Source organism: Cyprinodon variegatus, unplaced genomic scaffold, assembly GCF_000732505.1.
Source record: "Cyprinodon variegatus isolate N-32 unplaced genomic scaffold, C_variegatus-1.0 Scaffold60, whole genome shotgun sequence".
Taxonomy (NCBI): Eukaryota; Metazoa; Chordata; class Actinopteri; order Cyprinodontiformes; family Cyprinodontidae; genus Cyprinodon; species Cyprinodon variegatus.
In genome coordinates, this window is record NW_015150513.1 from 1,497,175 (window position 1) to 1,518,298 (window position 21,124).

At 35.7% G+C, this 21,124-nt stretch overlaps 1 protein-coding gene across 17 annotated transcripts in view; it reads right to left on the reverse strand.

Moving 5' to 3' along the window:
* The window catches only part of LOC107082735 (adhesion G protein-coupled receptor B2-like), a 341,510-nt gene that overhangs the window by 246,562 nt on the left and 73,824 nt on the right, over positions 1 to 21,124 (reverse strand). For all 17 annotated transcript variants that reach the window (XM_015371552.1, XM_015371567.1, XM_015371564.1 and 14 more), the window contains exon 2: positions 3,899 to 4,802. In XM_015371552.1, coding sequence (XP_015227038.1) covers positions 3,899 to 4,787 — 889 coding nt within the window. In that variant the 5' untranslated portion in view covers positions 4,788 to 4,802. The remainder of the gene's footprint in view (positions 1 to 3,898; positions 4,803 to 21,124) is intronic.

Below are 21,124 nucleotides of genomic sequence, written 5' to 3' on the forward strand. Positions count from 1 at the left end.
GATTTGAATGCTTCTTAAATCAATTCATAGATAAAGAAAAAATACTGTTGTTTATAATTTATCTTAAAAGGTATATCAGACTTAATCTCCTAATTACAAAGCCATCTACATACATCCGCAATACAAAGACAGGTGTACATAATTCCTAAGGATATTCAAAGTGATTTAAGTGGATGGGATAAAAAAAGAGCCTGTTTGTTTTGCAATTTCGATTTGTTTTTAAATATCTAATCTGAATAAAAATTCATGTTTGTCAACGCTATATATATTTTTATACATTTGAAATCATTTAAGTGTCAGATTAATATATAATTCTGATGGCCAGAGACCTTGTACTTCAAACAATGAACATTGCCTATAAACTTCTAAGAACCAAAAAGTCAAAGTTAAACTTTATTTTAAATATTTTCTGTTTCTTCCCAACAAATTAAAATAATAACCAGAAAGCTTCTGCAAGTGCAGTGTCTTAAAAATAATTATATCATGACCGTACAAAGTGTCAATGTTTAATCAGGTCACCCACAGCAATGCTGCAATTTTATTGGTAAAAGGTTTATATAATTCAGCATAACTAACAATTTTAAGGTTTCCTCCAGGTACTTTGGCTCCCTGCCACAATCCAAATAAAAACATCTTAGGTTATTTTTTTATTTCAAATTGCACCTATTAGTGACAGTTTTTTGTTTGTTTGTTGTTTTTGTTTTTTGTGTGGCAGCTTTTTTCTTTTTCTTTTTTTTTTGCTGGCCTGTTTTCCCATAATTGCTGGACAGCTGCATGGCTTACATTTATTATTATGTAAATTAAATTTGAATAATAAAAGCATTTATCTATGTAAATTTATAAGTGGTGAGAGGAAAGTCTTCTGTGCTTTCTTTTTGCAAAAATCAAACGTTTTAAGAGGCTAATCTAGTCAGAAAAAATAAATAAACAAACAGTCTAGATAACCTGTAAAACTGAACTTAAACTATACATACAATCATTGCTATGAAATATGGTGACTGCAGCATAATGCAGAGGGTAGGATTTTTTTTACCAGTGAAATGAAGGGGTCAAGGATAAGGAAGTCTATTAAGCAAACTTTTTTCTGCAAACCCATTATTTGTTTTTACAGTAATGTACAGCAACAGGTGCATTAAATGTCCTACATATTTTTTAAGCCTTCAAAGATAAACTTTAGGTAGATATATGAGAAGATAATATCTTTGGCACCATGCAGTATTAATTTGTTATAAAATATTAGTTGTTTTCTTCCAACACAAAGAAAGAATTCACTGCGACACCGCCTCTCCCCATGTGGGTGCCCATTTCATGACATCGCTATGGAGCCGCTGCAGCAATGGTATCACACCATTCCTGAAAACAATTTTTTTTGTAATTCAGCCACCACCTAAATAAATAACAGTTGTTGTTGCTGTGCACAATAGGTGCTAAAAGAGAGACTTTCTTTTAACTTTGAGCAGAAATGACCGCGCTGTGCCTCATTTAACCGCTCCCTGATTGCAAGAAGGGGGCGTGTTGTTTACTGGTCAGGCATTGGAGAGGGTGGGTCATGATACATAGCTCTATATAGACCAGAGTTGGTCACTGTTTTTTTGTTTTATTTTTTTTTTCCAGAATAGGGAGGATCTGCTGTTTTGAGAGCAAATTTTATGAAGATGCATGAATCACGTGAAATACAGATGTGTGCATGATTTAGATGAAGATTAAAACATAGTTAAAAGCTCAAAATGTTGCTTTTTCATTCAGGCTCTTTTATTGGTATAGATTTTGTTAATTAAAAGCTTAAAGTCTTTTAGATTTGCTGAAACCCATTTTGAAGTGAAAAAATTCTCAAACATAAAGATAGCAAAAAAGTGTTTGTGCACTTGTAACTCCCTCTGTTTATGAATAAAAGGGGTATCGCCAGTGGATCATTTTTGATCGTGTGTCATAAGTGTCACATGTTACACCAATATGCATCAAAGGCATGTCAGACTTGACTTTTCCATTGATGGATTCCCTACACGGTTTTCTAAAGCGGCAAGGAGGCAGCTCGGCATGATTGATCAACCAATATAATTTCAAATAAACTGATCTACTGCACAGCAACTCTAACTTCTACTCAGTACTTCACAGACATGCCTTCAGAATATCAAGGTAAACAAAACTTCCTGTTCTTAAGCATAAACAAGGACATAGCTTCAAGGTAAGAACTGGTGTAAATATCAGTACGGTATATGAAAATTCAGATTTCCAGCAACTCCACAGCCACATCTGAAAGCCTGGGTAGCTTTGAATACCAACGCTCATATTACCATATATTCTGAGGGCTTTTCCAGTCTTCTCCATTTTAGAATATGACATTTATCATGTTTTTTTCATAAAATATCTTGGACCTTTCTTCATTACTGCACACTTCTGGGAATTGCTAACTAGCCTAGATGTAGTAGTCAACCTCTTTGTTTACCCCCTGTGAACATGCACAGTCACATACAGTACCTCCTTTGGTATTATAAAGGAGGTACTTTGGTATTATAAATATACATGAAGGGCTTTATTCACTAAAAAATAAAGTGTACCCAAAAATAACAAATAATACACCAGCAGTTTTGGTCATCTTTCCCCAAAAACTTTTTATGCAACTAAATTAGTTACCAGCGTATAGATAATAATAACAAACTGTGGGAAATAATGTGACCATCCACCTTAAATGTGAGATATGACCAGGTAACAACCCAGGCAGAAGAATTATCATAATCTTGTTAAGCAACTGGGTAAACTGGTTTGGTGTATCAAAGTACTTCCTTTTTATTTAAATGTGCATTCTATGGAACATTATTCTGATTTCAAAGCAGGAGAGACTTTATCATACCATCAGTTATTTTCTACTCCTTATTCATCCCTTTGTGAGGTTGCTAAATGATAAAAGTACTCCTGTTGCACAGAGCCTGAGCAAAAATTACCTTCCTAGAAGAAGGGCAAGACTGTCTCTAAAGTTATGATCCACAGTATTTACCCTTCAGGTAAAGTTTTTCAAAACTACCCTGGTTCCACATGAAAGAAGTTACCGTTAAAAAAACTGCAGATTATGTTGAATTATGGATGAAATTGGAATATTCTGCTTTATATCCTATTCACCTCTACCTTCATTTGATTTTATTGGAATGTATAACCTGGTGGTAGTGATGAAGGCAAATTATTAAGAAGCTTTAGTGTGTGCACTTGTCACTCTTTTTTTTGCAAATGGGTTATTTATGTACATTGCTTGAGGCAAACAAGAAATTATACAAACGCATGAAGCAATCATCTTGTGTATAAACGGATTATCTGCTTCAATGTATTGATCTACAAATGACCATTTGTGCAGATTTGTGCCAGTCATTGCGCATCTGATCCCTTCTGCACAAAGTAAACATACTGTTTCATGCATCTGTGCTGTAAGCACACAAAGATGTGAGTGTAGACATACACTGTTGGAGCCACACCTCTTGGCCACATGGGGAAATCTCTAAAATATAGATCAAAAGGCAGAATTTCTGTCAGGCATTACTAATCTTTTGATGAGAGGTTTTAAAGGCTGCCTTTGAACTGCTTTAGTTTTTTAATTAAAGGGCAACATGCAAAAGACAAAAATCCAAATAATAAATTCTCTGTCAAGCATAGAATATTGACCTCCCTGGATTAGTATAAAGAGCAGGCATAACAAGAATACATTTTCTCATATATTTGTCTCTAACTCAGTTGCATCAGTAAACCTCTGCACATATGAAATAAAGTTCTAATTTTAAAAGTAATAATGCATTGTCAAGTATATATATTGACAATATGTGTCAATAGATGTTGTGTTTAATAAATCTCTGAATGGGGCATGACCTATAATTGCTTAAAGGGATACATAAACACTTTTCATGTGTCCTACCTTGTCGGACATCTCTGGGTGCTATAGCAATTGCCTCATTGGAGTGAAGCTCAGTTACACAGCAGTCATCTGGAACATGGGAGCCATTGCTGAAACTGTGTGGTGTCTCCGGCAGTAGAGGTATTGGTGGTGCCATGATGTTGTGATTAGGACAAATACACCCTGTCTGGGTCATCCCACAAACATCTCCATCAGGTGTCTCCAGGTCCCCATTGGTATCTGACCGCAGGCATTCCTCAAACCAACGGCAAAGTACACCGCAGGTAAATTGACTGGAATTCTCGTTGTTGATGAGCAATACCTCCACTAGCCTCTGCTCCAGCAATTCCTTGGTTACCTGAGCCTCATCTGCAAGAGGATGTTTCGTCAGACATATCTGCACAAAGTTTTTATCAAACTGCAGGAAGGAGTATGGTCTGTCTGTGGTTAAGGTGCTGCCACAGAGATCAACAACTTCTTGATCCCTGGCTGTTGTTGTCTGTAGATGAAGAGGGCAGCTTTGATTGGCTAGGTGGTGGTCCAGTGAAAGGAGCATAGGATGGTGCATTTGGCAGATGATAGGATTTCGGGTAAAGCGAAGGTAGAGGGAATATTTTGTAGGATCTGGATTCTCCAAGGACCATGAGCAACCAGGTTTCCTGAAGGGAAAAAGCTCCCTTAGGGAGAAAGAACCGTAGAGCACCCCTGCTACAAGGCTGGAACATGATGAGGAGATGGGTGAGGGTCCTCCATTTGCCCCTGTGCTGGGGATGCTATCCACAGCTCCATGGGCAACCTCGGCTAGGGTACAGAGTGGAGCTAGAGCAAGGGCAGACAGAGCAGCCAGGGCCCCAGCCACAGCCAGGAGGGAGGACAGCACAGACAGACACACCCCACCAGCAGTGTTCATCCTATGACATTCGTCCTGCAGGGGAAGAGAGAAGAGAACAAATTAAGATTAGACAGACTTGAGAGCATCTGGAAATCAAAATGGCATGGATAAAAGAATGACTACAATATATAATGCAAGTTAATACTGAAGAAGTATGTTATGTTGGAAATGTTTGTGCAATATGCCCCAGGGGATAACATAACCAACATTAAGACAGTAGTTCTGAAGTTTTTCAAAGCACAGTCGCACACAAGAACTGTCAAAAACACAAACACATCCCTGCTGGGCTGGATTAAAGGGACTGATGACTTGGCTGTTGAGACACGTACTGTGGGGTCTGCTCTACCTTTTCCTGCTGATATGTGCACAGAAACATTTGTGTGCACACAAACACACTTCTATGCACACACACTCCAATCCTGCTGAGCAGCTCCCCTAAGGTTCTGGCAAACTATTACCATCACTGACACAGTGAGGGTCTGCCAAAAGCCTGATTTTGACTCATAGAGTGTGCACACATGATGCTGAAAAAAACCTCTCTGCAGACAATATTTAGCTTCAAACTACTTTAAGAGTTACGATGTTTCCGGTATAGCTCGTTTCAATCACCAAAGTAAATACAGTATGTGATATCAGGATGATTAGCTTGGGATAAACCATGTTTGCCCCAACAAACAACATAAACCTTATAAAAAATAATGCTTCTTTTTCTGAAACATTTCAGCATTGGACATGCTCACATTCTTTTGGTACAAATTCCTTACAGAAGTTTTACTCTTGAAAATGAAAATGTGATATTCATGAGTACTTTGCATTGCATTGTTTTACAACTTCAGCAGTTCTACAAAAATCTAAAAAACTGCACTGTATTTACCCCACCTAATACAAGGCTTTGTGTTGCCATCTATTGCAATAAATCAGGCTGTTACGTCTTTGTGTCCTCTATCTTTGCACATTTTCTTTGCATATTATCTCAAGCACATTCAGATTAGATGGTGGGTATTAGTGAAAAGCAATTTTGAAGTCCTACTGCTTTGAATCACTTTAACACATGAATATCCTTAGATCAAAAGATCACAACTGCAGCTCCGGCTGCATATTTGTTGTGGTTGTCATAATAGATTATGAATTCCAACCATTATTTTTAGCGTTTTTGTGTCAACAGATTTTTATCCTTGATTGCACCTATATTCCTGCCTAATAAAAGCATCCTTATGCTGCCAACCATTACAACACGTGTGATGGTGTTTTTGCCAACCAAAAAAATAAATAAATACATAAATCCATACTGTTTGTTTAATCTGACCAGAACACTTCAGCATGTATTGTATCCCCTTAATGGCTTTAGAAACACTCTGAATGGGACATTTCAATATCCTTCAACAGAGGAAAACTGTCATTATATCTACACTTCAACATTATGATGTTTTACACCAAATTTTTCAAAATTCTAAGTTCGTGTTTGGTTTATAAGAAAATATAACACACTTCAAGAGATATAAACAATTTTATAGGGCAAAACTTCCACCAAAATATAAAGATATAACCATGCTTAAGGATCTTAGCCAATAAAGTGTTTGGAATAACCATCCTAGATTCTGGGGAAACGAACTGTAAAATGATTGAATTTCTATGTGTTTTATAAAATAACTTAGAATAGAGCTTATATCAATTAGATTTAGTACTCTTTGTTGCAGAGAAACCTTCAACAACACTGAAAATTGCAACAAAAATAGATATTTCATAGCTTTATTATTTTAAATAAACTTTGAAAACTAGAATAAAAACAGAAAACAGAGGGCATTGTTAAAAAGCCACTTAAACTTCTTCATCTGTATCCATCATAACTCTGGATTGAAAGGCACTTTAAAGTTTGCAATTTACAAAACACTCCATTTGCCTGAGGATGTTCTACTGTTGGCTCTGATGTTTGGACCAGAAAGGTTGCACACATTAAAAAAATTAGGTTATGAGAATTTCAGCTGCTGGATGCCTGATTGTATTTGGCAGACCCTTAGATTCAGTTTATATGCCTGCCAATGGGCATAGTTTTCACAAAGTAAAATTGAAGATATTACAGATCACAAATCTAATGAAGTTTTGGTTGTACAAGCTACAAAAACACTAAAAACACAGATGAAAACATTTTTTTTTTCCTCTACTGAATATATATCAGACACCGCTCTGTAACAAACCATCATCAAAATGGAAAATATTGCTTCAATAACTTGTAACAGTTCAAGAGAGAATAAACCCTCGTGAGCCATTAAACTGTCTAATGAGAAGCTGTGAACCGTCCCGTTTCTATGACCTTAACAATGCTGTGTCTTTAAATGTATTACTTATTTATTTTTATTATTGTTTCCAAATGTGATATGAGATATCAAAAACACAGCACTAAAAGGCTCTTTGTCTTTCTACCGATGATAGGGTAAATTATATTTAAATATGGATAAAAAAAGAGCCAAAATCAAGTGAGTAGGGATACATTAAAGACAGCAGTGCATTAAAAGGGTTGCAATTAAACCTAAACTCAATACATAAAAACACTATGAGATTTGCATCGCTCACTGCGAAAAATGAATCATCTCCTGTGAGGTTTTAAGCATTCTGCTGATGTAGACTCAGAGTGATGCATGAGTATAAAAAGGTTTACAATCATGCTCAAGGACAGTTCACTGATATAAAAACGATACATAAGTCTGTCTTTGAAAAGTAATGGTGAAGGTCTTATCAATGAAAACCTGTCCATGTTTCAGATTTCTTAATAGTAACAATTTCATATAAAGAAACATCAAACCATGTACCACTGAAAACCACAATTTATTTTCATTTTAAGTGTAACGTATAGTGGACAGTGGCACAAAGAGTGAACTGTTGTTGGCTAATGACCAGCCTGAGGTCGCTACAAGTTTAAATTATTTGTGATTGTGATTTGAAAATCAATACAATTATGGATCTAATAATTCCTGTGATTAAATATTTAATAGTGATCAAAAAGTTCTGTTACTTATTTCCTGCCTGTCATAAATGGGGAAATAACTAACAAAAAATATCTTTTTAACTGTAATGATACACTAATTTATTTTAGTGTTTGTTTTCTGTTGTTTTTTTTTTTTTATTTCCTCACTATTGTCAGTGGTCATGAAATGCTTTGAACACTTATCTAAAGGAACAAGGTGGAGTTGAAGATAGAGAGGTGCACAGAAGTAACTGGCTTCTCAACATCTCGAAGAACAGAGGAATAAAACTGACTTTAGGAAAGGAGAAAGGAAAGCTTCCCACTGATCATCAATGGGTACTGGAGAGGGTAGCTTTCTGGGAATCCACATTGAGTGGAACTTGATCTGGAGAGTTAAACCTCTGAGCTGGTGAAGAAGGCCAGGAGAGACTGCACTTCCTGAGGGTTCTTCGGAAAAATAAGATCAGACTGCTGGTGGTCTTTAATTGCTACTCTATTGAGAGTATATTGACCTACTATTTGTGTGGTACAACAGCTGTACGGTGGCTTAGAAGAAAGTGCTCCAGAGGGTCAATAACGAAGCCAAAAGATTGCTGGCTATCCTCTCCCCACACTTCACAATTCCTGCTGGCCCAGATCATTATAATGGATGCTACTCACATGGGTCAAGCTCTGCATGTGAACTGTTACTATCAAACAGATGCTGCAGGTCCGGTACCTAGACCAAGGACAAGAGGGCTAAACGAGTTTCTATCCAACAGAAAAAGGTAAAGGAAATACAATATGATTATAAAGGGATATGCAATAATGGGAATTTATATTCTATGCCCTGACAACACAGCTTTTCCAATTCTATTTTACTTGTGACAATCACAGTAATACATATTCTATTCTATTCATTTCCCATCTATTCTGATTTGGTTTCTAAAATCAGAATAGGTGTGAAAAACTAAAATCAGAGCTTTTTTTCAGCAGATTTTATATTCAAATACAGACTAAGCAGTACATAGGCTAAAATACACACTTTTTATGGTTAAAAACATTTCAATAGCGTTAAGCAAATTGTTTTAGGGACAATATAAAAAATGAATATTCATAAAGTCATAAACAGCAAGAATAGACCCTGAAGGGTTTCCTTTACGAGTGCATTCTGTCCCACTTTGTTCCTAAAACAGTACTTCACTTTGGGCATCCTTAAATATTCATCAGCTTGGATGCCCCCGCCCTCCCTTCATATCAATGGCATTACCAACTATGGCATGTTCATTCTCTTTATCTCTTTCCTTTGTGTGTCTTTTTGGCTTTGGCTTCATTGTTTAATTCACTGAGTTGAAAACATAACTAATTTATTTGTTTTCCCTACATAAAATTCATGTTAGACAAAAGTGGCCTGGAAGCATGTTTCAAAATTTAATCACACGACTAAAGACCAAATACTTTGCTTTGTTCTGATATCATCTTTAAAATATTTTAAAATTGCCCTCTTAGAAGGTAAAAAAGAACAATATAAAATACACAATTTGACATATGAGTGTTTTGATGTTATTATAATTAACACATCACATAAACATTGATTTATATACATTTACAACTGTGTATGCACAGAGACATAAGCTATTTGACAGCATACAAGGATAAGCAAATAAAATGGGTTTATAGTACTTGGCTTTCAGACATACAACCACACACAGTACTAAATAATGTTGTATTTTGTTTATCCTGCCATGCCTAAACCTTTTTTATACAGATGGTCACTCTATTAGCGCCTTACCGCAAAACAGTTTGACATTTATTTGGACCCTTCGAATCAAACTCAATAATTCCAGTTACTGGTACTTTTTCTACTAAACCCCAGCTATGACCCATGATAACCTCTGGATTATGATCATTTGAGTCAATAATTAATACACATGAAATGTGTCAGATTTGTGGACAAATCCTCGTTTTTCAGCAAGCTTTGTTCAAAGTGTTAATGACATGACATAGCTGCAAACATTTCTTTAAATTGAAATTTACACTTCTTGAGATTCAGGTTTTCTATCTAATAACTACAGTTAAGTCAATAAAAGTGTTTTCAATAATTTTTGTCATTCTGTTTGTCAAGGTTTGGTGGAGGTTGGTTGAGAACCCAAAGCAGAGATGAGTTTAGCTGACTTAATGGAAGATCCAGATAAAGCCGGTTGGATTTTTTGAGTTGCTCTCTGTTGCCCCCTTGTGCCAGTCTCATCCCCCTAGCTCCCTTCTAGTTACTTCTATTCACACCCGCTCCATATCATTTGATTAGCCCAATCTTTGTTCTGTCCCCTATATATACACCTCCTGTTCAGATCCTCATTGCTGGTTTCTCGTCATTCTTTTGCTCCCTGTGTGTGTTTTCCTCTGATGTCTCCTGGTTTTTGGTTTTCTGTATTTTGTTTTTTGACTTTGCTTCTTTTGCCTTTGGATCTTCATTTAATCAGCAAAAACTCATCTCTGCCTCCTTCTACTCTTTGTTTGAGTAGAAGGAGGTCCACAACCACTTCCACCACCAGTTAACAGTTCCTGATTTTTTTTTTTTTGTATTTTTTATTTTTGTGTTTAAGAACATCAAGCTAATTTGATTGTTAGTCAAAGACAATGTGCGAGAACAAAATAATGGAATCTGGAAAACAATAGTTCACCTGTCCTAAATCAAGAAATAATTTTAAAAAGAACCTGCCACTGCCTGAGAATGTGAAATTCACCAGAAAAATCCTCACAGCAAGAAGATCATGCTGAGCTCCAAAGAAATTTTAAGAACAAATGGGAAAGAGCGTTTGAAAAGAGTTTAAAAAGCTATTTCTAAAGCTATGTGATCACGGTGAACCACGGTGACAACTATTACCTGAAAATAGAAAAACTATTGAACAGTGGTGAACCTTCCATGAAGTTACCCCAAGAACCAAGTAATGACTTATCCATGAGGTCACAATGACCCCATACCATTATCTAAAGAGCTGCAGGCCTCACTTGCCTTAGTTAATTTCAGTGTTTATGAAGACAGAGAGACTGAGCTAATGTGCACTACTTTTCAAGACCACAACTATTCCTGAGCAAAGAGAATAAATAACATGATCCAAATACATCAGTAAAGCTGGCTTTATACCTACTACCTCACGCATCTGTCCCGTCTTCTACCAAAAAAAAAGATGCCATGCAGCCTCCACACTTTAAACTGACTCCTATTATGAAAATGTACTGGATCTTCTTTACTCTGGCTGTGTCTGAATTCTGAGAAATGTGCCCTGACTAGAAAACCTTCTATTTTTAATGGAACGGAGGATGCACAGATTAGGGGGTCCATGTAACTGTCTCTGAATGACTGACCTACACTCACCGGCCACTTTATTAGGTACCCCATGCTAGTAACGGGTTGGACCCCCTTTTGCCTTCAGAACTGCCTCAATTCTTTGTGGCATAGATTCAACAAGGTGCTTGAAGCATTCCTCAGGGAGTTTGGTCCATATTTACATGATGGCATCACACAGTTGCCGCAGATTTGTCGGCTGCACATCCATGATGCAAATCTCCCGTTCCACCACATCCCAAAGATGCTCTATTGGATTGAGATCTGGTGACTGTGGAGGCCATTTGAGTACAGTGAACTCATTGTCATGTTCAAGAAACCAGTCTGAGATGATTCCAGCTTTATGACATGGCGCATTATCCTAATGAAAGTAGCCATCAGAAGTTTGGTACATTGTGGTCATAAAGGGATGGACTTGGTCAGCAAATATACTCACGTAGGCTGTGGCGTTGCAATGATACTCAATTGGTACCAAGGGGCCCAAAGAGTGCCAAGAAAATATTCCCCACACCATGACACCACCACCACCAGCCTGAACCGTTGATACAAGGCAGGATGGATCCATGCTTTCATGTTGTAGACGCCAAATTCTGACCCTACCATCCGAATGTCGCAGCAGAAATCGAGACTCATCAGACCAGGCAACGTTTTTCCAATCTTCTATTGTCCAATTTCGGTGAGCTTGTGCAAATTGTAGCCTCAGTTTCCTGTTCTTAGCTGAAAGGAGTGGCACCCGGTGTGGTCTTCTGCTGCTGTAGCCCATCTGCCTCAAAGTTCGACGTACTGTGCGTTCAGAGATGCTCTTCTGCCCACCTTGGTTGTAACGGGTGGTTATTTAAGTTACTGTTGCCCTTCTATCAGCTCCAACCAGTCTGGCCATTCTCCTCTGACCTCTGGCATCAACAAGGCATTTCCGCCCACAGAACTGCCGCTCACTGGATGTTTTTTCTTTTTCGGACCATTCTCTGTAAACCCTAGAGATGGTTGTGCGTGAAAATCCCAGTAGATCAGCAGTTTCTGAAATACTCAGACCAGCCCTTCTGGCACCAACAATCATGCCATGTGCCGCCATGTGATTGGCTGCTTAGAAATTAAGTGTTAACGAGCAGTTGGACAGGTGTACCTAATGAAGTGGCCGGTGAGTGTAGTCCTGACCTGAATCCTATTAGAATTAGACGAGTAATGTTGAAAAGGCTGTTCATAGTCAAAAACCCTCAAATTAGGTTATTTTCCAACAAATCTACAGAGATGAATGGATCGAAATTCTTACCAAGACTTTTAAAAGACTCATTTTGAGTTAAAGCAAACACATGATTACCATTGTTGCCGCGGATTGTGGCCCAACCAGTTCTTAGGTTCCAGGGAAAAAAAACACTTTTTCACACAGGGCGATGTAGGTTTGGAACTGTTAATTAAACACTGCATTTTGTTTCTTCTTGTCTTGTATGTATGTCTTGTAAGCATGTTTATCATATAAAAACAGTGTAACAAAAGCTATGTAACATAGAAAACATATTTTGCGTGCAGAAAACATGCAGAAAGGTGGGAAAAACAAGACAGTTCACACTTGGTTTGTTTTCCATCTATGAAACATCTTGGTATCATATCATGTAATAATGTAATAAGAAGCAAAACAGAATCCAAGGGTGAAATGTTTTCCAGTATTGTGTGACAACATCTGAAACTCATGTCTCACATATGGAAATTAAAGTTCAGGCATAAGTGAAGTACAAGTGGAAAAACTCCCTATTTTTGACATCACCTATAAACGTGACTCTATTGCAGGTTCGAGTTGTATCTATTTATTTATAAAGAATCCAGTATTTTTCTCCTAAATTGACGGGAAAAGCACAAACTAAAAACTAACATATTGTTTTCCATGTGCCTATTTCTGGAAACTCCAAAGTCTGGGCACAGTTTGAAAGCTTAGCTAGCTTCTGAAATGCCACAGCAGCATGCTGAGAAACCACAAAGCGAGACACTTGCTATGACTGAATACTAGAACGCTCCAAGATTGAGTTTAGGGATCTTATACCTCAGAGAAAGTAGATGCACTACTGAACTCCCACTGGAGCTTTTCCACTGAGTACAGAGTAATTGGGCTGACTCTCAATATGAAATTTCAAGTCTAAACTTTTTTATAACCTTAAATGCTTATATTTAGGGTATGGGAATTTAGAAATGATTTGCTCTTTCTTAAATGGGGTGAAGCTCAAACGGATTAACAGTATTTATGTTTATATAAAACTATTAATTTGCTTTATTTAGATCAAGAAAGAAAACAAATAAGGAAAAAAAAAAACAATTTGATTTTTTTTCCCTAACTGAATATTTTTTTCTTTTTCTTGCAAACCAAAGACAGCATAGCTTGGCTTTCACAACCAAGTCGGTCTTATTGTGAGATGAGAGTGGTGTTCTATCTCACCAGGTGATTTAATGCTGTCTAAGGTTGTTTGTTTGATTCCAACTTTCCCTACTACAAGCTACAGTGTCTATAGACACCTTATATTGTGAATCTGTGGTAATGGGAGTATGTAACATGCAGAGTAAATGTTTGTAATAGTTAACAAGACTGAGAAAAAACTACATAAACAGCATTAAGGAAATAAGAAAATATAGTATAAGCAGAAAAGCGAAAATTCAAACTGGGCCACCTTATCCTTCAGAGAATCACAGCCCTTTAGGTGCAACAACAAAATTGTGCTTCCAAAATATTTACAAAGATAGTCTGCCTGTATCATTTCACTTTCTTACACATAACATAATTTTTGGAAATCTACGGTTTGATTTCTTTGTATATGTGGATTACATGGATTGTTACAGACATCTAGTGAAAATAGCACCTCTAGAAAAATATTTCCTGAGAAAAATGGTGCTGTGTTGAAAATGAATTATACCAGCTATATGTGCTTGCAGCAGATGTTTATTGCAGAAAACATTTTGCATACTACAGAATGTATGCCTTTCTTTCAAGTTTGGAACAATGAACTATTTAACTTAGCCTTTTATGTAATTTCTTATAAAATACACTAAAACTTAGCTTTTAAAATGACAAAATGTGATCACATTTAAAGTATATGAAGCCTTTATTGTATAGTTAATACTTTATATTGTGAGACTGCAATGAGAAAGTCTAAAATACCAAATTCAGGCAATGAATCAAAAGATATGAGAAACCTCTTTATGAAAAAAAACTATAGGAGAATCAGAGATCATATTTGACCATATACCGGGTAAAGCATGATGATGCATATATATATTTATGTAAATGTGATTCTAAAAGGTTAAAGTCATATTTAAAAAAAAATACTTTATCATCCTATCTTTGCTGCTTCAACTAAGAGCTCTTTCTTTCAGTTCAAACATCTCAAAGTATTTTGCTTGAGAATGGATTTGCCTAATTTTTGATATTTTGATGTAGTGTGTTCTCTCATTTACATCTGTCAGCAAAGATCACCATGAGGTGCCTACCTGAGTGTCTTGCCCATTATCTCACACACTTGAAATCCATGTGCACTTATGCATGCAGCCAAATTAGCACTGCCATTTAGATGACTCAGTTCCATCAAACATTTAATATGCATCCTTCTGGCAAATGTTGGAGCTTTTCTTCTGATTAACAAGTCATGAAACATTCCACTGTCTTTTCATATAGCTTCTCACATAGGATTCTCAATTCTGCTCCTTCTCATCTTTAGTCTCAGCCCCTTAAGAGAGCTCAGCCTCCCTCAAAGTCAAACTTAGTTTGTTTACCCAAACCTACACACATCCACCACTGCTTTGCCCTGAGTCTTTCATTTGGATAAGATCCTTATCTTTAAGCCAATATATGAAAAATAACATGCAGCATCTGATTTAGTATGGTTGACATTTTGAAAGCAAGCAATCAGTCCTTACATCAAAACTCACTCCAACGCGCCATCAAGCCTGTTCTTTTTCACTTTGTCTTATCAGTTATTCACAAATGGCAGATGAGCTGAGAGGATCTCTTGCTGTGAAAAGGGACAGCGGCTCAAAACCCCTTGATCACAGAAAAAGGCTTTCTCTTTAGTCCCCAAATAACAGAGCATGTGACCCGTGATCACGCTACATATAAACCCCTCATGTATTGCAGTCCTTATAACATGACGCTTATGAAGATAGAACAACAAAGCACAAGTCAACTAAGTATGCTAAGAGATTTAGTAAGTTGGGGGAAAAGTAGGTTAACAACAGACGGAAAAAAAAGAAGATTGACATTTTTGGAGATTCATGTAAATTTGACCACCAAAACTTGAAGTACATGGTTTCAGTTTGGGTAATCTCTTTACACAGCTCTATTAAGGAGTGCTCTTGACCAGCAGACTGGTGGGACCAGAGGGTGTTCCCAACTATAGGGGGATCATACTTCTAAGCCTCCCCAAGAAGGCTTATGCCGGGGAGCTGGAAAGGGGGATTCTAGCTGATTGACTAACCTTGGCTTTAGGATTAGCAGTGTTCCATGTTCTGGTTGTGGAATACAGGACCAGCTCTTCAAACAAGGTCCCTGGTGGTGCTTTGTGGGGGATCCTCGAGAAGATAGAGTCAGGGGCCTTTAATATTAAGTCTTTTCTATGTATAATGCTCTTTTGTAGCCCTGCCCAGGTTTTTTGGCATCAAAGTCTCATCATTCCTGGTTTCTTTCACCCCTTGCATTGTGCTGCTAGACACCTTTATTTTTTTCAGAAATCTATGAATCTATGAAATCAGTAAGGCTGTACTTATTTCTACATTCTGTGCATAAAACAAAAAAAAAAAAAAAACATGATGGTAAATGGCAAATATCTTTGTTGCTTTATACGTTAAGAGTTCTCTATGGTTTAAAAATGTAAAAGCTAAAGGCTTCTCATTAGAAATCACATTAGAAAGTGTAACAAAAGAAAAAGAGAGCATCATTACACAACCAAATCAAATTTGACATATTGTGTGTAGGCAGACAGACAGAGGTTGTTTAGCTTTCTTTTAAGTCTAACATCATGCACATGCTGTAACAAATGAACTGCTATGAATACAAATTCATCAGTAACACTGTTACATATGGATTTCAAGTTACTAACCAAATTGTTTTTTTAAATGGGAAAGAAGTCTTTATTTCTTTACAAAACAAATGCCATCGACATCCATTACTGGGCATCATTAATAAACTATAAGAAACTGAGGCATTAAAAAATTGCAGTTTCCTGGATAGATTGTCAAGAAACTATTTGTTTACATAACAAAGAGGGCACCACTGAGTTGTCAATAATTAGTGAACACACAACTATGATTGCCACAGTTATTTTCCCAAAATCGTGCATACCAGCTGGGTTTTCACCTGGGATCCATTAGGATCATGCTAATACAGAGGTGAAATAATAAAAAACTATTCTTTAAGGCATTTGGAAGGATGCTTAATAATTGTAGTACTGAGATGATCATGTTTATGGGTAGGTGTAAACCTCCTGTCGATCTCCTGCAGGAATGAGCTCAGGACCTTAGGTGACAGAACATTGCTGCCCCTCTGATTCTCACTCCCACAACCGATCAGGGATTATTCTGACCTCTTCACTTTTAAATCTTTCCTCAAGATCCATCCATCCATCAGCGTCACGGTGGGGCTGGTGCCTTTCTCTAGCAGTCTACAGGCGAAAAACTGGGTCACCCTGGAAACGTCACCAGTGTATCACTGGACCCCTTAAGGTCCAGCTTTTTAAAATAGATTTTTATTGTGTAATATGTATCTAATATCTTACCTTTTTACTGTTTTTGTGTCCTTGATACTGTAAAACCCATTTGAGTGTCATTAGAAGCACCTTTTAAGTACTTGATTAAGTAAGTACTTAAAAAAAAAAGGACTTGAGTAATTGATAACTTTTTTTTTTTTTTTTTTATGAGAAAGGGGAAGAATGCACCAAATATTTCAAGGCAAGGATATGAATGATTTAGAGCTTCTTAAACACAGTTTCAAGAGTATTGGAATTGCATGTATACATTAATTATATTAAGCTTTAAAAAAAAAAAAAAAATTGCATCTATTTTGTTTAGGAAAGTCGGACATTCCACTTACTGTACACAATGAATTCAGCAAACAAACAAGTAGGAAAATGTATCAATTAGCAGTCTAAATCTTAAACATACAGTAACTTAAAGATTATTATAATGTTTGACAAAGCAAAATGATTTTCCAATCAACTCATTAAAAAATATTTAAGCTAAGTGTTGCACAGACCCACAGCCTTTAAACTTAATTACCATGCAGCATTTATTCAATTTAATCGAAACCTAGTTTTTAATATTGAAAAATACTGAAACCATTGAAGCAGTTGATCATTTCACATACTGTTGCTGAGCCAACAACTCTTAGAACTGAGAACAAGGAAACCAATTAAGATTTCCTTTTATTTTCCTTTGCCCCAACTGACAGTCTGTCTTGGTACAGCACAGCCCATGCATTTTGGCACCGCCGGTAGAGATGAGTAAAGGGTAAATATTTACATTTTAAGCCTATATACTATAAAGTATATAGGCTTAAAATGTATATATAAGTATATAGGTTATAAAGTGTATCATTTTTTTTCTTTTGTTTCACAGTACAATATTTTCCTTCTTTTTCTAACTGTGTATAGTCAAGAGATAAACTTGGATTTTCATCCAGCCATGTTTAATACATTTGTTTATTGGATATTGAATGTTTCTCCGAGCAAGATTAGGCACAGACTCTGCAATCATGTGTTTTTCTCTCCTTTACAAACACAATAGAATCAATTCAAGTCAATGCTGTAGTTTAAACTGGCTCTGTGGCATTTTGAAATATCAAAGAGCCATTTTCTGTACTACAGTAGGGACAGAGATCAGGTCCGATATTTTCTTAAGAACAGATGAGCCAAGGAAGTCAGACACAGGAATGAGTAGTTTATCCAAAATAATAAAGGGAGGAGGATACAAATGTATCATGTTATCATTAGGACATCACAGACCTTATTTTGTTAAACTCTATAAAGTTTACTAATTTGTTATAGGTTAATTGATGAGTTGGGAGGTGGGGGGATTAGTTGTTAGTCCTATCAGATTATTAGATGTCCTATTTAATAATATGCAAATAAAATGGGGCGATGTTGGGACCAAAAGGAGAATATGCCAAAATAAGAGACTACATAACTAATTTGGGGTGGGTAGAGCTTCTCCTCACTTCCATATGGGCAGTGATACATCTCACATGGTTATTTTGTTTTGTAATGTCCCTTTTTTATCAATGTAACAATAGTGAACTGATTAAATAAAATCTAGAAAGGTAAAACTGGTACTTTTTAAGCTAATAGTTGAAATAGCTTGGTGATATATATGACCAGACATGTTCTGTTGTTTGGGGATCAGCCCATTGGGTGGATTAGGATATGTAGGTAATCTCATATTTTTAGAAAACACAGAATTTTCAATAACAGCCTTGCACAAAGTTTTTACAAATAAATGTGAAGATGGTGCTCCCATGTAGTCTGATAAGAGAGCCAAGCATTTATAATGTCTGAATGTAGAAGACTTGTTCCAGGAGAAACTGGCAGCTCATCTATTGTTGACCTGGTTATATATCTACTGTTATTTTAATAAATTTAAGTTGTTAAACTTTTAATACTGATTTCGATGTTATACTAAGATTGAGAAACTCTTGTGTTCAGGCTTAAAAAAAAGGACCTGGGACATAATAAAATAATAAAAATGGAAAGGAGTAAAAAAAATTCAAAAAGTCTGAACTGACCATATCAGTTAATTTAGAGCAATCCTATGAAGGCTTTCTATGTGTGTCTGTAAAAACAGCACAACTGATTATAGAAAAATGTGTAAATCATGCTAGGACCTTCATCAGGTCAGAAGTTGGATTGAACCTATTTAATAATACCTTTCTAAAATGTTCACATTTTCTATTTGTCTCTTCTATTTTGAAGAGATAAATGATGTAAAATATATTGATCACTAGGGGTTCTCAGTGTCTATATATATATATATATATATATATATATATATATTAGGGCAGAAAAAATTTATCGGATTAATTGCGATTAATCGATCATTGAAATAATCATCAAATTATTTAGTAATCGATTAATCATAAACTGGAGACTCTAAAGCATGCCTTTAGCCGGCAGAGCAACCCACTTAGAGCAGTAATTATGCCACAATTGTAAATAGAAATATGGAAAACATTTAGGTTTTAAGATAAAAATCTCTTTTCGTCTGACAACATGCTCTATCCAGAACTCCTCAAGTGGAAAAGTTTTACTTATACCTGGCTTAAATTTGTAAAAAGCATTCTATAAGGAACCTTTGGCTATCCGATTATTAAATGATTACTTGAAATATATATATATATATATATATATATATATATATATATATATATATATATATATATATATATATATATATATATATTTATAGCACCCAAGAGATTGTGAAAGGTGAGGAAGGTGAGATGTACAGCTCTGTTGTAAAATAATTGCGCTCCTAGGGCATATAAAACATGTTTGGCAAGAGCAAAATGTTTATCTAACTGACCTGCCTTGCTGTAAATAAATTATTCTAATACACAAAGTGCTAAGCAGGCGCTTACTTGGCAAGGCGAACCTGACTTCAGCTAATATTGATAATGGCTTTTGGTGAATAGTGTAAGAAGCTCGAGATGAACACAGCAGTTTTACCATGACGCCTTAAGATTAATGTAATAATCAGCTTAGATCTTGCAAGATCACCCACCTGGAAAAAATGAATAAACTTGGGGTTCAGAATGTTTAGGGGCTCTTTCTATAAAAGTTACACATATGTGACATACAACTAAGACACATCTATGTGAAAAAAAAAAAACATTAGGCCTTCTTTTCTATTTATTCTCAGGAACCTTTCCAGTTGGCAGTAAGTGCAGTCTTTATGTAGGTGGGATCAAATGTTTCTTCTTAGCTTGTGTTAAGTAAAACACACACACACAAAGAATTTGATTATGTGTGTAGGTTTGCTTATTAACTGACATTAAATTGATTTACATGATCCAGTTATCCAAAGCTACAGTACAGAGTAGTGCAGATGGGTTTATTGAGTAGTACACAGTTTTGTAATGTGGTAAATAAAAGAAATGAATATAATTTTTAAATGATTACATGGTTCTGCAGGGCTTACATTCTGCAAACAGAAAATAAATAGATTAAACTATTAATCAAAACATGTAGATAAAGGACACTTGTGTGTAAGGGTTGTGTAATGGCACACAAATACGTTTTTGTGATTTATGTGGAGCTGTGTATTTTTAGAAATAGCCATAAAACAAAATAAGGTTTAGAAAGTATGTTCCGTTAATAAAAAAAAGCTGATGTTCACAAATAAAGGTGCCTTCATTTCATAATGTAAAATAGGAACAGCTTTCTCCAAAACTTGGCTGTGGTGCCTCATTCATCAACAACTCTGTCTATATCAGAGGGTTTGTTGTCACTGGGAGAATCTTAAAACAAGAAACACAGTGTATTTTTTATAATTGTGTATCATTAAGCTATATATATATATATATATATATATATTATGATTTACAACATCAATATTCAACAGATCATTTCTTTTTTAAATTCAATCTGTAACTCATTGTGTTTAGCAGTTTTATTGCTGATTCTATCTACTCTTTAGTGTTAGTTTAAGCTGATCATTTAGCCTTAAATTCTAAATTTTACTTGTGGAAAATATCTAAGAGTCAAGTGATAGAATTTTTAAATGATTAAGCAACAGGCTATTAATCTTTAAAGAAATATATTGTCACATTATAAATACTGAAAAAAGAACATTTCATTTTTTATTTTTGGAGAGAAAAATGAATAAAAAAATAAAATATACTTATTTGATCCAATATTCTCTTTAAAAAAAAAAAAAAACTTAAATCCTGCTTGACACCAGCAGAAGACATTGTTTAATTATTTGAAAAAAAATATTCATTTTTTTTTTAGCTTCTTTTCCGTGTGAGATTATCCTGGCCTTTGTGAATTCAACCTTTAGCTCTCAAATCAGTAGGATTTCTTGGTCAGAGCCTGGGGTTCTTCT